The sequence below is a fragment of the Lithobates pipiens genome, unplaced genomic scaffold (genome assembly GCF_037356315.1).
Source record: "Lithobates pipiens isolate NorthernLeopardFrog02 unplaced genomic scaffold, aLitPip1_a1.2 Scaffold_28, whole genome shotgun sequence".
Classification (NCBI taxonomy): Eukaryota; Metazoa; Chordata; class Amphibia; order Anura; family Ranidae; genus Lithobates; species Lithobates pipiens.
The window spans coordinates 3,936,449-3,958,074 of NW_027507789.1; the positions used below are offsets into that span (position 1 = coordinate 3,936,449).

The following is a 21,626-nucleotide window of genomic DNA, read 5'->3' on the forward strand; positions in this document are numbered from 1 at the left end:
TTTATCCAGATACACCACGTCTACGGGCCTTTCTTTTATCCAGATACACCACGTCTACGGGCCTTCCTTTATCCAGATACACCACGTCTACGGGCCTTCCTTTATCCAGATACACCACGTCTACGGGCCTTCCTTTATTCAGATACACCACGTCTACGGGCCTTCCTTTATCCAGATACACCACGTCTACGGGCCTTCCTTTATCCAGATACACCACGTCTACGGACCTTCCTTTATCCAGATACACCACGTCTAGGGGCCTTCCTTTATCCAGATACACCACGTCTAGGGGCCTTCCTTTATCCAGATACACCACATCTACGGACCTTCCTTTATCCAGATACACCACGTCTACGGACCTTCCTTCATCTAGATACACCACGTCTACGGGCCTTCCTTTATCTAGATACACCACGTCTACGGGCCTTCCTTTATCTAGATACACCACGTCTACGGGCCTTCCTTTATCCAGATACACCACGTCTACGGGCCTTCCTTTATCCAGATACACCACGTCTACGGGCCTTCCTTTATCCAGATACACCACGTCTACGGGCCTTCCTTTATCCAGATACACCACGTCTACGGGCCTTCCTTTATCCAGATACACCACGTCTACGGACCTTCCTTTATCCAGATACACCACGTCTACGGGCCTTCCTTTATCCAGATGCACCACATCTACGGACCTTCCTTTATCTAGATACACCACGTCTACGGGCCTTCCTTTATCCAGATACACCACGTCTACGGGCCTTCCTTTATCCAGATACACCACGTCTACGGGCCTTCCTTTATCCAGATACACCACGTCTACGGACCTTCCTTTATCCAGATACACCACGTCTACGGGCCTTCCTTTATCCAGATACACCACATCTACGGACCTTCCTTTATCCAGATACACCACGTCTACGGACCTTCCTTTATCTAGATACACCACGTCTACGGGCCTTCCTTTATCTAGATACACCACGTCTACGGGCCTTCCTTTATCTAGATACACCACGTCTACGGGCCTTCCTTTATCTAGATGTCAACTCACCTCCTCATAGAAGGTTAATAGATTGGTTTGGCAAGAACGATTCTTCATGAATCCATGCTGATCACTGCTAATGATACCGTTCTCGTTACTAAAATCTTGTACATAGTCCTTTATCATCCCTTCCAAGAGCTTGCATACTATTGATGTTAGGCTAACTGGTCTGTTTGGCCAGCTCCCTACTGACTTTGTTCTGTTTGTCAAAAAAGCATCTGTTGGAAGCGGGGGGGGAGGGGTACCCTGGGGACATCATTGACCAATTTTGATGAAGACCATTTTGGATCAAAGACATCACCCAGGTTACCCATTTGGTTTGTTGAAATGCAGCAGCTGGCGGGGACCTGTCATTTGTGAGGAGAATAGCAGCGGGAGAAGATTCTTGTGGGGGCTGGTTGTCAGACCCACTCGTTCATCATGATTGACTCTGGAGGTACATCAGTAGGAAATTTAGAGACATAATCTGTTCTGTATGGCACAACTTCCAAGAAAATATGAAAAACCAAAAAGGAGAAAATATGACTTTACTGGTTGCCAATTATAATCCCAAATAGGAAGAGAGAGGGTACTAATATTAGTATAAAATTCAAAGTTTATTTTAACAACATGATTAAAATATCATAAAAACATATCAAAGTGTACAACATTCCCCCCTATGCTAACTAGCTAAGTGTATACATGTACAGAGAGACCTGTTTCGATGGCCCATTTCAATAAAAAAATTGGTTAATGAAGAGGTAGATACACGATAATCTTCCATATCCAGGGCCAAACAAAGGAATCAATGCACCAATAATGATCACTACGCGTTTCGCCAAAGGCTTCTTCAGGGCATCCTACTGGTACTGTGTGATCTGTTACAATTAAAGTGATTGTAAAGCTTTGTTTATTAAAAAAAAAAAAAAAAAAAAAAAAAAACATTTCATACTTACCTCCACTGTGCAGCTTGCTTTGCACAAAGTGGCCCCCGAACACCATCTTCTGGGATCCCTCGGCGGCTCTTGCGGCTCCTCCCCACATCAGATAACCCCCTAGGAGAAGCGGGGGTTACCTTGCAGGCGCACTCCCAAGTCCATGATTCAGTTTCCATAGCCACAGAATGTATGATTGGCCCTGCCCCCCCAGTTGATTGACAGCAGTGGGAGCCAATGGTTCAAAGTAATTGTATATAGGCAAATACAACAAAATCACATTTCTTATTAAAGATTACACATATCCAAAAAAAGACAATATTCTTCAAAAGATTGAGTACTCACTGGTACATACTTAAGCCAGAATGAGAACCATGGAGTACTCGGTCCACAGTGTTATGGCGAAGTCTTTTTTGGATATGAATAATCTTTAATAAGAAATGCAATTTTGTGGCGTTTGCTTTTATACAAGTACTTTGAACCATACATTAATAGTAACAGATCTCCCAGTAAACCCTGAAGAAGCCTTTGGCGAAACGCGTAGTAATCATCATTGGTAACGGTACATGGGTTCCTTAATTTAGCCCTGCATATGGAAGATTTTCATGTATCTACCTCTTCATTAACCAATTGTTAAATTGAAATGGGGCTTGGAAACAGGTCTCTCTGTACATATATATGCTTAGCTATTTAGCATATGGGGGAATGTTGTACCATATTTGATATTTTTTTATGATATTTTAATTAATGTTGTTAAAATAAATCAAAAGATACATAAACACAAGTTTTCCCTTTGGGATTAATAAAAGTATTGTGATTCTGATCTTGTCCCCATGTTCATTCGTACAAGGTGTCAGGACCCGGATCTGAACCTGCAACCTCTTCTGTGTCTGGCAGTATCTCTTCTTGCTGAGCCAACCGAGGTTCTGGACAGCGTCCTGCCCGATTCCTTATGCCGCGTACACACGAGCGAATTGTCCGGCGTACTTAGTCCGGCAAACAATCCGGCGGATAGTCCGGCTGACTTTCTACCAAACGGACTTGGCCACACACGGACACACAGAAAGTCTGGCGTTTGCTAGCGCGATGACGTACAACACGTACGACGGGACTAGAAAAAGGAAGTTCAATAGCCAGTAGCCAATAGCTTCCTTCTCGTACTTGCTTCTGAGCATGCGTCATTCTTAGTCTGCCGGACTAGCATACTGACAAACGTATTGTCTGCTGAAACCCAAGTCCGACGGAAAGATTGGACTGCAAAAATACTTTCTAAGTCCGCCGGACTTTACGCTGGAAAAGTCCGCTGAAGCCCACACACGATCGAATTGTCCGGTGAAATGCGTTTCGGCGGACTAAGTACGCCGGACAATTTGATTGTGTGCACGCAGCATTAGACAACCTTGCCTCGTGTCTTGTTTTCTCTTAAACCTTGAACCCTTTTGCTCCTCCAATGAACTTCCTATTTAAGCCATGCCTTGGCACTTCATGTTTGCCAGATTATTATGCTCTCTCCAGCCAATATCTCGCTCTCGTCACTACTGCTGCTGTCCGTATCTTTGCAACCGACCTATGGCTTGTTCCTTGACTACGATTCCGCTTAATCCCAACCTGCAAATGCGTGTTATCGACTTCCCAACCTGCAACCGTGTATTACCGACTTTTGGTTTGTTCCTCGACTATGCTTCTGCTTGATCCCTACCTGCTGTATCTGGTACTTGACCCTGGCCTACTCACCTCCTGGTGGCGGTGATCCTGAGGACCGTGACCTGGTACTAACACGCAGCAAACCTTTACCTTCAGGAACTCTGGTGAATACTGCTTAGTGGTTAGACCCTTCACCTCAGGTGAGCCTGCATCATCCGCTAGGTTGACCTGCTTGTATTCCTATGCTGCTGGTCTGTAAGTGCCTCTCTACTGCTGTAGCTACTGGTCTCCGAGCCACTTCCCCGGCATAAATCATGACAATGACTATTAAAGCTACAGCATACAAAGACATTCCAAACTTGGGGTATCAGTTTGAAGTAGGCCCTTTTCTGTTCCATCATGTATGTGCACAAGGCCAGCTCCATGAAGACATGGTTGGACCAGTTTGGTGTAAAAGGAACTTGAGTGTCTTGTACATGTCCAACATCAGTACATGACCTCACAAATGGGCACAAGTTCAAAAAGGTACAACGCAGGACTGCTGATCCTGCATTGTATGGGATGACTTCAGAGAGCTGTGACCAATTGGGCAGCAAAAGAAAGAGGCTTTAGGGGGGTCGCACAGCGTGGAGGAAGTCTATTGGAAAAAGATGTAACAAACGTATATCGCCTTATTCATCATCCTCTAGGCCATTGATGGCGAACCTTGGCACCCCAGATGTTTTGGAACTACATTTCCCATGATTCTCAACTACATTGCAGAGTGCATGAGCATCATGGGAAATGTAGTTCCAAAACATCTGGGGTGCCAAGGTTCACCATCACTGCTCTAGGCAAAACACTCAGTTACTCTTTGCAGTGGGGAGGGTAACTTTTTTTCCTGGAATTCAGCTTTAAAATAGAATGTTAAAAGCTTCACCTGTCCAGGAAGAGGAGGAGCCCGGCGTTCTGCTGAGTCCATGCAGACATCTTTCCAGAGCATGCTGAATCCTGTCCTCGGTACAGGATGTGTTCTGCATCTTAAGACATGTCCTGAAAGGAAAGAGACATCCCGTTACACACTGTGCAACTGGCTACTTTGATGACATCACACCTTCAGGCTACTTATGTCACACACCCCTATCCTCCACTCGAATCTGTTCTGGTTTTGTTGACACAATTCTGGATTTACAATTTTCTGTGGTGTGGTGACACCTACGAAATATCGGGATTTGCCTCGAGCCTCTCCGGCAATAAAATGGCAATACTCATACCCAGTCACAATCACCTGCAATTGATTTTCCCTTTTCCCTACTACTCACACACATTAGGACATTTAGGTAGAGCACATGAAACCTACCAGTATGTTTTATTGGACTGTGATGAAATTTGAACTATTGATGGAAACCCAAAGAAACACAGAGAAATCATACAAACTAGTGGGAGTTGACTGCAGGACCAAGAGCTGCAAGGCTCCATAGAGAGATCAATAGATCCCATCACCAAAATAACGCAGACCACATCACCGAAAGACCTCATGTGCAAACATCCCACCACAAAGGAACTCTAGTACAGGAAACCTTCCCCAATGGGCATACTAGTTCAGAGATCCCAACACCAGAGGAACTCAATCACACAGATCTTCAAATGCACTCGAGTTCAGAGATCCCACCACCAAAGGAACATGCATGTAGAGATCCCACCACCAGAGAAATTCAAGTTCAGAGTTCCCCCATCAAAGAAACTCAGGTGCAGAGATCCCACAATAAAGGAACTCAAGTATATGGAACCCATCTCCAAAGGCAATCAAGTTCAAAGATCCCACCACCAAAGGAACACATTTGTAGAGATCCCCCCACCGGAGGAGCTCAAGTTCAGAGATCTCCCTGCCAAAGGAACTCGAAGAGGTCTCATTGCAAAGGAACTCAGGTACAGGGAACCCATCTCCAAAGACACTCAAGTTCAGAGATCCCACCACCAAAGGAACTCAATCACACAGAACCTCAAATGCACTCGAGTTCAGAGATCCCACCACCAAAGGAACACATTTGTAGAGATCCCCCCACCAAAGGAACACATGTGTAGAGATCCCACCACCACCGGAACTCAAATGCAAAGATCTCCCCACCAAAGGAACTTCCGGTGCAGAGCTCCCACTACAATAGAACTGAAGCACAGGGAACCCACCATGAAGGGGATACAAGTTCAGAGATGAAACCACCAAAGAAACTTGACTGCAGAAATCCCACCACCAACGGAACTTAAATGCATTAATACCACCACCAAAGAAACTCAGGTTCAGAGATCCCAACACCAGAGGCACTCAGGTGCATACCCACCTTACGGAGATCCCACCACACAGGAACTCAAGCACACAGAACCCACCACCAGAGGAACTCAAGTTCCGATATCTCCCCACCAAAGGAACTCAGGTTCAGAGATCCCATCACCAAAAGAAGAAAAGTACAGGGAACCCTATCAAAAAAGGGACACCAGTTCAAAGCTCCAAACACTAAAGAGATCTCAGGTGCAGAAATCCCACCACCCAATAATACACTTGACCAGCTCCTACCATCACCAGAGGAACTCCTGTTCAAAGATTTCCCCACCAAAAGAAACTCAGGTGCAGAGATCCCACAATAAAGGAACTCAAGTATAGGGAACTCATCTCCAAAGGCAATCAAGTTCAAAGATCCCACCAAAGGAACACATGTGTAGAGATCCCCCCACCGGAGGAGCTCAAGTTCAGAGATCTCCCTGCCAAAGGAACTCAAAGAGGTCTCATTGCAAAGGAACTCAGGTACAGGGAACCCATCTCCAAAGGCACTCAAGTTCAGAGATCCCACCACCAAAGGAACACGTGTGTAGAGATCCCACCACCAAAGGAACACATGTGTAGAGATCCCACCACCACCGGAACTCAAATGCAAAGATCTCCCCACCAAAGGAACTCCGGTGCAGAGCTCCCACTACAATAGAACTGAAGCACAGGGAACCCACCATGAAGGGGATACAAGTTCAGAGATGAAACCACCAAAGAAACTTGACTGCAGAAATCCCACCACCAACGGAACTTAAATGCATTAATACCACCACCAAAGAAACTCAGGTTCAGAGATTCCAACACCAGAGGCACTCAGGTGCATACCCACCTTACGGAGATCCCACCACACAGGAACTCAAGCACACAGAACCCACCACCAGAGGAACTCAAGTTCCGATATCTCCCCACCAAAGGAACTCAGGTTCAGAGATCCCATCACCAAAAGAAGAAAAGTACAGGGAACCCTATCAAAAAAGGGACACCAGTTCAAAGCTCCAAACACTAAAGAGATCTCAAGTGCAGAAATCCCACCACCCAATAACACACTTGACCAGCTCCTACCATCACCAGAGGAACTCCTGTTCAAAGATTTCCCCACCAAAAGGAACTCAGGTGCAGGGGTTCCTCCACCAAAGGAACTCAAGTGTAAAGATTTACAATTTTATATAAACAGGCATCCACCAAATACTGATACATCATTTTGGGTGATACCTCTCTAGTTCTGGAAGCAACACACAGTTTGTCCTGTTCTGAAGCCCAGGCTACCCTCTTCTACATGACATAAAGGCCGGTGGTGAAATCTGTGGCCATGGTTTAATATTGGGGAAATGTTCTATGAGTCAGAACTATGAATGGGACTTTATCCTAAGCTCTGTACCGCAATACAGGTCACATGACGCGTCGGGACCATCCAAACTTGCAGCTTCCTCTATTTCCTGCACTAACCACGCTGAACGATTGCCTAGCAGAGAGCACCACAGTGCAGAAGCGGAACCTGAGACCTGAGCAACACAGGAAGGGTTAAAAAAAATAAAAAATAAATTTAAAAAAGTTGCATACGATGTATATAAGCTGATTAGGATGTGGTCAACCTGGTAATTTTTCCTGAGAAGCTCCGGTCTCTGCTTTTTATTCACTTTAACAATTTCTAAGAGATTAAAGATCTCAATCGAAGTAAATAAAAAAAACAAAAACAAACGATTTTTACGATGAAACCGCGCAGAGGGAACCGACAAGTATATAAAAACAATAGGTTTTACATTTCCCACATTTTCTCATGTTACAACCAAAAACAGAAATGTATTTTATTGGGATTTTATGTGATGGACCAACACAAAGTGTCACATAATTGTCAAGTGAAAGAAAAAATGATAAATGATACAAATAAATATGTGAAAAGTGTGGGGGGGGGGCATTTGTATTCAGCCCCCTTTACTCTGATACCCCTAACTAAAATCTAGTGGAACCAATTGCCTTCAGAAGTCACCTAATTGGTAAATAGAGAACGCCTGTGTGTCATTTAATCTCAGTATAAATACAGCTGTTATGTGAAGCCCTCTGAGGTTTGTTAGAGAACCTTAGTGAACAAACAGCATCATGAAGGCCAAGGAACACACCAGACAGGTCAGGGATAAAGTTGTGGAGAAGTATAAAGCAGGGTTGGGTTATAATAAAATCTCCCAAGCTTTGACCCTCTCACGGAGCTCTGTTCAATCCATCATCGGAAAATGGAAAGAGTATGGGCACAACTGCAAACCTACCAAGACACGGCCGTCCACCTAAACTGACCGGGCCGGGCAAGGAGAGCATTCATCAGAGAAGAGCCAAGAGGTCCATGGTAACTCTGGAGGAGCTGCAGAGATCCACAGCTCAGGGGGGAGAATCTGTCCACAGGACAACTATTAGTCGTCTCTCCACAAATCTGCCCTTTATGGAAGAGTGACAAGAAGAAAGACATTGGAGAAAGAAAGTCATAAGAAGTCCTGTTTGTAGTTTGTGGGAAGCCATGTGGGGGAGGGGGCAGCAAACATGTGGAAGAAGGTGATCTGGTCAGAGGAGACCAAAATTCAACTTTTTGGCCTAAAAGCAAAACGCTATGTGTGGAGGAAACTAACACCACCCATCCCCCGAACACACCATCCCCACCGTGAGACATGGTGGTGGCAGCATCATGTGGTGGGGATGGTTTTCTTCAGCAGGGACAGGGAAGCTGGTCAGAGTTGATGGGAAGATGGATGGAGACAAATACAGGACAATCTTAGAAGAAAACCTGTTAGAGTCGGCAGAAGACTTGAGACCGGGGCGGAGGTTCACCTTCCAGCAGGACAACGACCCGAAACATCCAGCCAGAGCTACAATGGAATGGTTTACATCAAAGCATATTCATGTGTTAGAATGGCCCAGTCACAGTCCAGACCTAAATCCCATTGAGAATCTGTGGCAAGATTTGAGAATTGCTGATCACAGACGCTCTCCATCCAATCTGACAGAGCTTGAGATATTTTACAAAGAAGAAGAATGGGCAGAAATGTCCTCTCTAGATGTGCAAAGCTGGTAGAGACACCCCCAAAAAGACTTGTAGAGAAAGGGGGTTCTACAAAGTATTGACTCCGGGGGGCGCCATACAAATGCCCCTCCCCCACACTTTTCACAGATTTATTTGTATCATTTTCCTTCCACTTCACAATTATGTGACACTTTGTGTTGGTCCATCACATCAAATCCCAATAAAATACATTTACGTTTTTGGATATAACATGACAACGTGTGGGAAATTTCAAGGGGTATGAATACTTTTTCAAGGCACTATATTTATCGTATTATATATAGTATATGGATGTGTATTGTTAGAGAACTACTGTAAGGGATCCATTTATACAAATATTTGCACGGCCATCATGAATAATGGCCATATTGTGTCTAATATATTTCTTTTGATCTTTAGCTCCATCTAGTGCCCATATTTCTGTATTTACCTGAAATACCTCAGTTAAAAAGGAAAATGCCGCTTTATGGCCACTAGATGGAGTGATGAGTATCATAGGAAATGTATAAACCTTCCAAGTATTTATTGCCCCTGGCAATGCATTCATTTTGCTTTATCCTCCAGAAGAACAACACGAACTTTGTTTAGGCCTCATCCACGGTCACATCTACACTCTGCACTGGCTGCTGCAGCCGATTCCCGTGTGACTGATACAAAGTGACAGTATTTCAGTCTGATCATTAGGGGGGGGGGGGGGACTGAGGAAATGCTACCTCCTGGCTGCAGCAGATTGATAACATCGTCTCAGCCTAGGCCAAGTCACTGACTGGAGCTCACAGAACTTTTATCCTTTAAAAAAAAAAAAAGTGGATTTTTTTTTTCTGCATCATAAAATTGCTGCTGTAAATTGCGACGCGTCCAAAATGTATTTATGAAGACTTGGAAAGTTATTCAAATGTTCAGGTTCATGCCATTACACCTTAACTTTGAACCAGCAATGACACGGCCCGTATTACAAATACAAAACTACTACTGATTGGAGCTGCACGATTAATCGTCAAGAATCGTTATCGCAATTTTTTTTTCCCCCGTTGCGATCTTGAGAAAAGTGTTTCACGATTCTTAATATGCAAAGAATTCTCTCTGCTCTTCTGAAACCCTCAAAGGAAAGGAAGAAAAAAACAAAACGGCCAGTCTGCCAAGAATCACAACATTCTTTAGCTGTGGAACTTAAGTATAAACATTGTAACAATTTGTCAAAGGAATAGACTTCAGTGTGTAAATAAGGAAAGTTTTACCACTTAACCACTTCAATACCGGGCACTTTCGCCCCCTTCCTTCCCAGCCCAATTTTCAGCTTTCAGCGCTCTAGCGCTTTCAGTGACAATTGCGCGGTCGTGCTACACTGTACCCAAATGAAATTTTTATCATTTTGTTCGCACAAATAGAGCTTTATTTTGGTGGTATTTATTCACGACTCCGTTTTTTATTTTTTGCGATATAAGCGCAAAAAAGCGGAAATTTGGAAAAAAAAAACAATATTTTCTTTTTTCTACTTCAATAAAAATCCAATAAAATCAAATTTTGTCATAAATTTAAGCCAAAATGTAATCTGCTACATGTTTTTGGTAAAAAAAAATCCGTTAAGTGTATAATAATTGGTTTGTGTGATCACGGACATATGTACGCAAATGATCATGTACATATGTGTGCAGGTGATCACGTACATATGTGTGCAGATAATCATTGGGACATGTGATTTTAGTGGGACATATGTGGGGGACATGTTTTTATTATTAGGGACATGTGTTTTATTATTTGGGGACATGTATGTTTTGGGGACATGTGTGGGGACATTGTGTTTATACTGTGTGGTGTGTTTACTGTGTACACTAGACTGGTGATCAGTGAGTAAAAAGCTGTAAAAAGCAGCCCATACTCACTGATCATCAGCCGGCTGCAGCGATCTGCTCTCCTCTCCTCAGCGGTGACTTCCGTGTGAGGAGAGGAGGAGCCGATTGCCTAGCAACCGGCTGTTTGTTTACATCACATGACGGCCGTGATTGGACATGGCCGTCATGTGATCAGGAGGGCCAATCACAGAGCCCTCCTGCCGATCTGAGATGCGCCGTGTCCGGGTGACACGGGCGCATCGGGATCGCGCCGCTGCGCGGGCGCGATCCCGCTACTCCTGAATGACGTTCCTGAACGTCCTATCAGGAGTAGGCGGCTCCCACCCGGCCGTATATGTGCATTGGCCGGGTGGGAAGTGGTTAAAGTGGAGTTCCACCCAAAAAAAAAAAAAAAAATTCATTAATATCCATGAAAAAAAAAAACATTTGGAGACTTTTTTTTACTCACCTCTTTAATGCCTGTTGCTAGGGGGTCCCTCGTAATCTGCCTCCTTCGGCGCCTGGGCTCCTGACGTCACTTCCCTCAGCACAGGAAGGAAGATCACCTCTCCCCCCTCCCTCTTGTCAATCATCTGGGACACGTGACAGTCCCCGGATGATTGCGCGGCCAGTCATGGCGTGCGGCTCGCGCATGCGCAGTGGGTGCCCGGCTGTGAAGCCACAGCCGGGCGCCCACAGTTAAAATGCTGGGGCCGCCGAGCGGAGGGGGAGACGAGCGGGGCTTCAATTCCCGCCCCCCCCCCCCCCGCATCGCTGGACCCTTAAACAGTTAAGTGACCGATTATTAAAAGTCAGCAGCTGCAGTATTTGTATGTGTGAAGCCGCGTACACACGGGCGGACTGTATGGCCTACTTAGTCCGTCGAAACACATTTCAGCGGACAGTCCGCTCGTGTGTGGGCTTCAGCTGACTTTTTCAGCGGACAGTCTGGCGGACTAAGTATTTCGGAATTTCCGTAATATTGTCCGTCATACTTTGGTTTCAGCGGACAATCCGCTCGTCAGTAGGCTAGTTAGACGGACTAAGTATGGCGCATGCTCAGAAAGGATTTACACGGTGGAAGGTTGCATTGCTGTGTATTGGACTTCCTATTTCTAGTCCCGTCGTACGTGCTGTACACGTCATCGCGCAAGCTTTCGACGGACTGTTTGTGCATCCGTGTGTGGGCAAGTCCGTTCATTCGAAAGTATGACGGACTGTCCGTCGGATTGTATGATGGACTAAGTAGGCCATACAGTCCGCCCCTGTGTACGCGGCTTGATGTGCAGGAAAAGGGGGCCGTTGGCTGTAAAGGAAAAGGGGACCGTGTGATGTGCAGGAAAAGGGGGCCGTGTGATGTGCAGGAAAAGGGGGCCGTGTGCTGTGCAGGAAAAGGGGGCCGTGTGCTGTGCAGGAAAAGGGGGCCGTGTGCTGTGCAGGAAAAGGGGGCCGTGTGCTGTGCAGGAAAAGGGGGCCGTGTGCTGTGCAGGGAAAGGGGGCCGTGTGCTGTGCAGGGAAAGGGGGCCGTGTGCTGTGCAGGGAAAGGGGGCCGTGTGCTGTGCAGGGAAAGGGGGCCGTGTGCTGTGCAGGGAAAGGGGGCCGTGTGATGTGCAGGGAAAGGGGGCCGTGTGATGTGCAGGGAAAGGGGGCCGTGTGATGTGCAGGGAAAAGAGGCCGTGTGATGTGCAGGGAAAAGTGGGCCGTGTAATGTGCAGGGAAAGGGGGGCCGTGTAATGTGCAGGGAAAAGGGGGCCGTGTACTGTGCAGGGAAAAGGGGGCCGTGTGGTGTGCAGGGAAAAGGGGGCCGTGTAATGTGCAGGGAAAAGGGGGCCGCGTACTGTGCAGGGAAAAGGGGGCCGCGTACTGTGCAGGGAAAAGGGGGCCACGTACTGTGCAGGGAAAAGGGGGCCGTGTACTGTGCAGGGAAAGGGGGCCCGTGTAATGTGCAGGGAAAAGGGGGCCGCGTACTGTGCAGGGAAAAGGGGGCCGCGTACTGTGCAGGGAAAAGGGGGCCACGTACTGTGCAGGGAAAAGGGGGCCGTGTACTGTGCAGGGAAAGGGGGCCCGTGTACTGTGCAGGGAAAGGGGGCCCGTGTACTGTGCAGGGAAAGGGGGCCCGTGTACTGTGCAGGGAAAGGGGGCCGCGTTCTGTGCAGGGAAAGCGTGCTGTGTACTGTGCAGGGAAAGGGGTTGTGTGATGTGCAGGGAAAGGGGGCCGTGTACTGTGCAGAGAAAGGGGGCCGTGTACTGTGCAGGGAAAGGGGGCCGTGTACTGTGCAGGGAAAGGGGGCCCGTGCACTGTGCAGGGAAAGGGGGCCCGTGCACTGTGCAGGGAAAGGGGGCAGTGCACTGTGCAGGGAAAGGGGGCCCGTGCATTGTGCAGGGAAAGGGGGCCGTGTGATGTGCAGGGAAAGGTGGCCGTGTACTGTGCAGAGAGCTGTGGAAAGTTATTTTCCTGATATTTCCCTCTTAAAATTAGGGTGCGTGTTATATGCCGATAAATACGGTATGTATATATATATATATATATATATATATATAAGATTTTTTTTTTTTTTTTTTAGTAGAGACCCCAGAGCAGTGATGGTGAACCTTGGCACCCCAGATGTTTTGGAACTACATTTCCCATGATGCTCATGCACTCTGCAGTGTAGCTGAGCATCATGGGAAATGTAGTTCCAAAACATCTGGGGTGCCAAGGTTCGCCATCACTGCTCTAGAGAATAAAATGGTGGTTGTTGCAATATTTTGTCACACTGTATTTGCGCAGCCGTCTTTCAAATGCAATTTTTTTGGGAAAAAATTACTTTAATGAATAAAAAACAAAACAAAAACAAAAAACAACACTAACCAGTAAAGTTATCCCAATTTTTTTTTTGTATGATGTGAAAGATTTTACATTGTGAGAATCGTGATCTTTTTATTCAAAGCGAAAAAAAAAAAAAATCCTGATTCTCATTTTGTCCAGAACGGAGTTTCTTTTCTGTTCTCTCCATATCTGAGACTTCCGAGGCTTGGGGTGTCTGGGGGAGGGGGTCGGGTACACGAGGAGGAGGAGCCCCTCGCCTTGTATCTGTCCGGCTCATTCATATATTGTCGGTTGTATTCATGAAGCTGTTTATAAACTCGGTAATGATGATTGGCGCTATTGGCTGCCAAATCACTTTTTCCTTCCGGCTTCCAGACACCAGCGCAGGGAATTGGAACCTTCCTTTACACAATGCCAGACTTCCCTTTCCCGAGCCGCGTACAATGAGACGTCCCTTCTGGACAGCAGGACGAGCGGGGGGGGGGGGCTCTGTCCTCAATCACACCCATTCAAGGTGACCCCAGTTTGACTGTATAATGGGGGCAAGCGACCCACCGGGGGGGTCATAGCGGGACTACACTTCGCCTGCTTGGTATTACCCGCCAGGGAGCAAAACAGGATACATTGGGCGGATGTTAAACCTTTTATTTAAAATATATACAGAATTAAAAGGCAGTCCATTGTGTGTCTCCGGCGCAGTTACATTTTGTATGATTTTTCTAGATCATTAAGTCTCACATTAACAATAATATTTCATTTGCAGCTGCAAGAGCGTCCCCCCCGTTACAAAAAAAAATAAAAAATTGAGAGTGTTATACCCACAAAAAAAATGGCCAACGCCCCCAATAATGCCCATAAATTTGGGAAGAGATGTCCAACAAGCTCATATACAGTATCTCACAAAAGTCAGTACACCCCTCACACATTTTTTTGTAAATCTTTTCTTCTCTCTTTTCATGTGACAACACTGAAGAAATGACACTTGTCTACAATGTAAAGTAGTGAGTGTACAGCTTGTATAACAGTGTAAATTTCCTGTCCCCCTCAAAATAACTCAACACACAGCCATTAATGTCTAAACCGCTGGCAAAAAAAAGTCAGTACACCCCCTAAAGTGAAAATGTCCAAATTGGGCCTAAAGTGTCAATATTTTGTGTGGCCGCCATTATTTTCCAGCACTGCCTTCACCTTCTTGGGCATGGAGGTCTCCAGAGCTTCACAGGTCACCACTGGAGTCCTCTTCCCCTCCCCCATGATGACATCACAGAGCTGGTGGATGGTGTAGACCTTGCTCTCCTCCACCTTCCGTTTGAGGATGTCCCACAGATGATCAATAGGGTTTAGGTCTGGGGACTCCAGAGATAAAACGATAATTCTCCCGCTCTACAAGACTCTGGTCCGGCCGCACCTGGAGTGTACTGTCCAGTTCTGGGCACCAGTCCTCAGTAAGGATGTACTGGAAATCGAGCCAGGGTCGTTTTTAAAGGCAGGGCAAAAGGGGCAGCTGCCCTGGGCCCTGTCATTGTTGTGGGGCACAAAAGCAGCTGCCTAATACTTGCCAACTATGCTGGTTTAAATTCCCTTGTCCCTTGAGGTTTTAGTCCTGTGCTGTGTCACAGATGACTCACCTGGAGACCCTGTGTTTACATGTAAATTACTGGCATTCATATGTAAATAGAGGCGGTCGGCAGCATTGATATGTATATCATGCCCCCCTGAGGTCATATCCACAGTAATCTCTACCAACCAATCAACAAGCAGAAATCATGTGCTGTAACCTCTAGCAACTAATCAGTGAGCTGTAATGTGTGCTGTAACCTCTAGCAACCAGTCAGTGAGCGGTAATGATACACTGAAACCTCTGGCAACCAAACGCAATAGCTGCCTGATCTGATTCAGTAAACTGATTTTGAGTCTAGCTGCTATTTATTGTATGTCTCAGAGCAGGTGGAGAGCGAAACTGCATGGGGAGGGGGCCTCTAAGAAAAGTTTTGCCCAGGGTCCAATCAATATTAAAGACGGCCCTGAATGGAGAGGCTACAAAGAAGGGCAACAAACCTAATAAAGGGTCTGGAGGATATTAGTTATGAGGAAAGGTTGTGAGCTCTGAACTTATTCTCTCTGGAGAAGAGACGCTTGAGAGGGGATATGATTTCATTATATAAATACCAGACTGGTGACCCCACAATTTATAAATACCGGACTGGTGACCCCGCAATATATAAATACCGTACTGGTGACCCCGCAATATATAAATACCGGACTGGTGACCCCGCAATATATAAATACCAGACTGGTGACCCCGCAATATATAAATACCGGACTGGTGACCCCACAATATATAAATACCGGACTGGGGACCCCACAATATATAAATACCGGACTGGTGACCCCACAATATATAAATACCGGACTGGTGACCCCCACAATTTATAAATACCGGACTGGTGACCCCACAATATATAAATACCGGACTGGTGACCCCACAATATATAAATACCGGACTGGTGACCCCCACAATTTATAAATACCGGACTGGTGACCCCACAATTTATAAATACCAGACTGGTGACCCCACAATTTATAAATACCGGACTGGTGACCCCACAATTTATAAATACCGGACTGGTGACCCCACAATAGGGATAAAACTTTTTTGCAGAAGCAAGTTTAACAAGACTTGTGGCCACTCATTAAAATTTGAAAAAAAAAGGAGGTTTAGCCATAAACTACATAGAGGGTTCTTTACTGTAAGAGCAGCAAGGATGTGGAATTCCCTTCCACAGGCGGTGGTCTCAGCGGGGGGCATCGATGGTTTCAAAAAACTATTAGATAAGCACCTGAACGGCTGCAACATACAGGGCTATACAATGTAATACTGACATATAATCACACACAGAGGTTGGACCTGATGGACTTATGTCTTTTTTCAACCTCACCTACTATGTAACTATATATCACACTCCATTTCTCCCACTCCCATCCTTAGATACCACTCCCTTCCATCTTCATGAGCCATGAACAATGTCAGCTTTTAAAGTGGAGTTCAACCCAAAAAAAACAAAAAAAACAATTTGGAGTTTTTTTTTTTTTTACTCACCTCTTTAATGCCTGTTGCTAGGGGGTCCCTCGTAATCTGCCTCCTTTGGCGCCTGGGCTCTTGACACTTCCCTGTGCGCAGGAAGGGAGATCACCTCTCCCCCTGCCTCTAGGCAATCATCTGGGACACAGGTCCCTGGATGATTATGTGGCCAGCCACGGCTCGCACATGTGCAGTGGGTGCCCGGCTGTGAACCCGCCGCCGGGCGCCGCCGAGCGGAGGGGGAGATGAGCGGGGCTTCGATCCCCAGCATCGCTGGAACCTGCGACAGGTAAGTGTCCGATTTATTAAAAGTCAGCAGCTGCAGTATTTGTAGCTGCTGACTTTTCATTTTTTATTATTTTTTTTTGTTAAGCGGAACTCCGCTTTAAAGTACAAGCTGGCTCCGATGCAAGAGGATAACGGCAGCACACAGTCACCGGGATCTTACACACACCAGTCTGTCCTCGCTAATATCCTTGGATAGTTGGATGCCTCCTTATCTGCCAGACATATCTCCAGTGAATTCCTCAGACCAGATCCTCAAGTCCCTCGGTCAGGCCGCCCAGAATGGCAGCAGCCCTTCAGGCTGGGATCTACTCTTTCTGGATAAGAACCCCTTTCAGGCATGTACTGGCCATTGAGACTACAGGGAGTTTCCCGGTGGGCCGATGGCTCAGTGGGCCGGTTTCAGTGACAAAGCAATGGCTGCGCGGCTCACCCTCAACTTTACGCAGTGATGTGAGAAAGATGAGAAAAATACAGAGGACAATAAGTGAAATAATAAAAGAGGTTAGTGAGGACTCCTTATGTTCTGCTACTTATGTTTTTTTTTGCACAATTACCTATAGTTTTATATACTGTTTATACTGTTTTTGTGCTTGCTTTCAGAATTAAAGTGGGCTGGTCTGGATGAAGTCCAGGGCCACGTTTTTGTCCCAGTCCAGCCCTGACCCCTTTGCTTCAGGCTTCAAACTATTTATGTTCACTCCCAGCCATCTGCTGGGCACCCTCTTCCCGCGATTGGTTGGGACTACATACATATTTATACCGTGGGATTTGACTCTCCCAGCCCACTATCTTCCAGAACCTTCCAGAAGGCAGGGGGGCGGAGTCACACTTACAGCCAGTGAAATCCAGAGTAATCACAGGCAGCTCCACTGATTACTGGAGAGCAAGTAACTAAATGTACCTACCCTACCACCTACCTAGGAGGGGGCTTATAGAACAGCCACTCCTACATGTAGCCTCAGTTTATACTGTTTTTGTGCTTGCTTTCAGAATTAAAGTGGGCTGGTCTGGATGAAGTCCAGGGCCACGTTTTTGTCCCAGTCCAGCCCTGACCCCTTTGCTTCAGGCTTCAAACTATTTATGTTCACTCCCAGCCATCTGCTGGGCACCCTCTTCCCAGGATTGGCTGGGACTACATACATATTTATACCGTGGGATTTGACTCTCCCAGCCCACTATCTTCCAGAACCTTCCAGAAGGCAGGGGGAAGCAGTCACACTTACAGCCAGTGAAACCCAGAGTAATCACAGGCAGCTCCACTGATTACTGGAGAGCAAGTAACTAAATGTACCTACCCTACCACCTACCTAGGAGGGGGCTTATAGAACAGCCACTCCTACATGTAGCCTCAGTTTATACTGTTTTTGTGCTTGCTTTCAGAATTAAAGTGGGCTGGTCTGGATGAAGTCCAGGGCCACATTTTTGTCCCAGTCCAGCCCTGACCCCTTTGCTTCAGGCTTCAAACTATTTATGTTCACTCCCAGCCATCTGCTGGGCACCCTCTTCCCGGGATTGGCTGGGACTACATACATATTTATACCGTGGGATTTGACTCCCCCAGCTCTCTATCTTCCAGAACCTTCCAGACGGCAGGGGGAAGCAGTCACACTTACAGCCAGTGAAACCCAGAGTAATCACAGGCAGCTCCACTGATTACTGGAGAGCAAGTAACTAAATGTACCTACCCTACCACCTACCTAGGAGGGGGCTTATAGAACAGCCACTCCTACATGTAGCCTCATTTATAGCTTATATTTAGAACATTTCTAAATGAAGAAATAAGGACCTGAATTAACAAAATTGTGTTTTTACATGTTTGTCTGGAGCGGTCCTATACAACGTTAGTGCGTTTTATTACAAGAAGGTACTTTTTTTTGGGGGGGGGGGGGAGTTTTTTTTATTTTAGGTTTTGGAAGGAGGTCAGACTGATTAGTATCTGCGTGCTTGTGTGTTTGTCAGACATCAAAGATTTTTGGGTTGGTTACCCATCCTGTTTAGTTGTGTGGTGCGGCACAATACGGGGAGGAGTGGTTTAGATACAGAGGTCGCCGCCTTGCAGAGAGAGAGAAACTCAAAACCACAATAACATGAATCTGACACAACACACACCATGTGAAAAACACAAGCCGGTCACGTAACACTATGTTCAGAAAAGCTTGCAATCTTATCTAAAGTACACAGCTTCGCTTACTTCTTGTGGTTGGGGTACCAGTAGCCATTAGACAGCAGTGGGGGGGGGGGGAGCTATGGCCAATCGTTGTGGAGAAGGATTGCGACATAAACTTTCAAAATGAGAGAGTGGCCATCATTATAGACCACCTCAATTCTGCTCTTATAGCTGAAGGACAAATGACCATCATGCAGGAAAAGCAATTTTAGCCGCGTCTTTCTTCAGGATTGGGCAGCTCAGGGGTTTTATCATTTGTTGGAGTAGACCAAAAGGACATAGAAATTATTCTCCAGTCCAACTAGTATCAGTACTCTCAGATGGACAGCAGTTGTGTTATTTCAGTCTGTAACCAATAAATTGGACCACAATCATTAATGTGCATAAAAAGATAAGTATCTGTAGCAACCAATGAAAATGGTCTATTTCAGCCTTCCTCACTAATTTGAGCCAGAAGGTAAACTTAAAAACAACTTTTACAATTTTAAAGGAACCCCTCCTAATAGTTACTATATTTACAGCTCAAGGTACATTAGTCTAGTGATCAGTGAGAAGAATGTTCCTTACATTGGTGATCAGTGAGAAGAATGTTCCTCACATTGGTGATCAGTGAGAAGAATGTTCCTTACATTGGTGATCAGTGAGAAGAATGTTCCTTACATTGGTGATCAGTGAGAAGAATGTTCCTTACATTGGTGATCAGTGAGAAGAATGTTCCTTACATTGGTGATCAGTGAGAAGAATGTTCCTTACATTGGTGATCAGTGAGAAGAATGTTCCTTACATTGGTGATCAGTGAGAAGAATGTTCCTTACATTGGTGATCAGTGAGAAGAATGTTCCTTACATTGGTGATCAGTGAGAAGAATGTTCCTTACATTGGTGATCAGTGAGAAGAATGTACTTACATTGGTGATCAGTGAGAAGAATGTTCCTTACATTGGTGATCAGTGAGAAGAATGTTCCTTACATTGGTGATCAGTGAGAAGAATGTTCCTTACATTGGTGATCGGTGAGAAGAATGTTCCTTACATTGGTGATCGGTGAGAAGAATGTTCCTTACATTGGTGATCAGTGAGAAGAATGTTCCTTACATTGGTGATCAGTGAGAAGAATGTTCCTTACATTGGTGATCAGTGAGAAGAATGTTCCTTACATTGGTGATCAGTGAGAAGAATGTTCCTTACAATGGTGATCAGTGGGAAGAATGTTCCTTACATTGGTGATCAGTGGGAAGAATGTTCCTCACATTGGTGATCGGTGAGAAGAATGTACTTACATTGGTGATCAGTGAGAAGAATGTTCCTTACATTGGTGATCAGTGGGAAGAATGTTCCTTACATTGGTGATCACTGAGAAGAATGTTCCTTACATTGGTGATCAGTGAGAAGAATGTTCCTTACAATGGTGATCGGTGAGAAGAATGTTCCTTACATTGGTGATCAGTGGGAAGAATGTTCCTCACATTGGTGATCGGTGAGAAGAATGTCCCTTACATTGGTGATCAGTGAGAAGAATGTCCCTTACATTGGTGATCAGTGAGAAGAATGTTCCTTACATTGGTGATCAGTGGGAAGAATGTTCCTTACATTGGTGATCAGTGGGAAGAATGTTCCTTACATTGGTGATCAGTGAGAAGAATGTCCCTTACATTGGTGATCAGTGAGAAGAATGTTCCTTACATTGGTGATCAGTGAGAAGAATGTTCCTTACATTGGTGATCAGTGGGAAGAATGTTCCTTACATTGGTGATCAGTGAGAAGAATGTTCCTTACATTGGTGATCAGTGAGAAGAATGTTCCTTACATTGGTGATCAGTGAGAAGAATGTTCCTTACATTGGTGATCAGTGAGAAGAATGTTCCTTACATTGGTGATCAGTGAGAAGAATGTTCCTTACATTGGTGATCAGTGAGAAGAATGTTCCTTACATTGGTGATCAGTGAGAAGAATGTTCCTTACATTGGTGATCAGTGAGAAGAATGTTCCTTACATTGGTGATCAGTGGGAAGAATGTTCCTTACATTGGTGATCAGTGAGAAGAATGTTCCTTACATTGGTGATCAGTGAGAAGAATGTTCCTTACATTGGTGATCAGTGAGAAGAATGTTCCTTACATTGGTGATCAGTGAGAAGAATGTTCCTTACATTGGTGATCAGTGAGAAGAATGTTCCTTACATTGGTGATCAGTGAGAAGAATGTTCCTTACATTGGTGATCAGTGAGAAGAATGTTCCTTACATTGGTGATCAGTGAGAAGAATGTTCCTTACATTGGTGATCAGTGAGAAGAATGTTCCTTACATTGGTGATCAGTGAGAAGAATGTTCCTTACATTGGTGATCAGTGAGAAGAATGATCCTTACATTGGTGATCAGTGAGAAGAATGTTCCTTACATTGGTGATCAGTGAGAAGAATGTTCCTTACATTGGTGATCAGTGGGAAGAATGCTCCTTACATTGGTGATCAGTGAGAAGAATGTTCCTTACATTGGTGATCAGTGGGAAG

The 21,626-nt window shown here is 45.5% G+C and overlaps 1 protein-coding gene across 2 annotated transcripts in view; it reads right to left on the minus strand.

Moving 5' to 3' along the window:
• Positions 1–21,626, minus strand: part of PIK3R5 (phosphoinositide-3-kinase regulatory subunit 5) — a 144,377-nt gene that overhangs the window by 59,453 nt on the left and 63,298 nt on the right. For both annotated transcript variants that reach the window (XM_077458588.1, XM_077458589.1), the window contains exon 2: positions 4,514–4,626. In XM_077458588.1, the coding sequence (XP_077314714.1) occupies positions 4,514–4,613 (100 nt within the window). In that variant the 5' untranslated portion in view covers positions 4,614–4,626. The remainder of the gene's footprint in view (positions 1–4,513; positions 4,627–21,626) is intronic.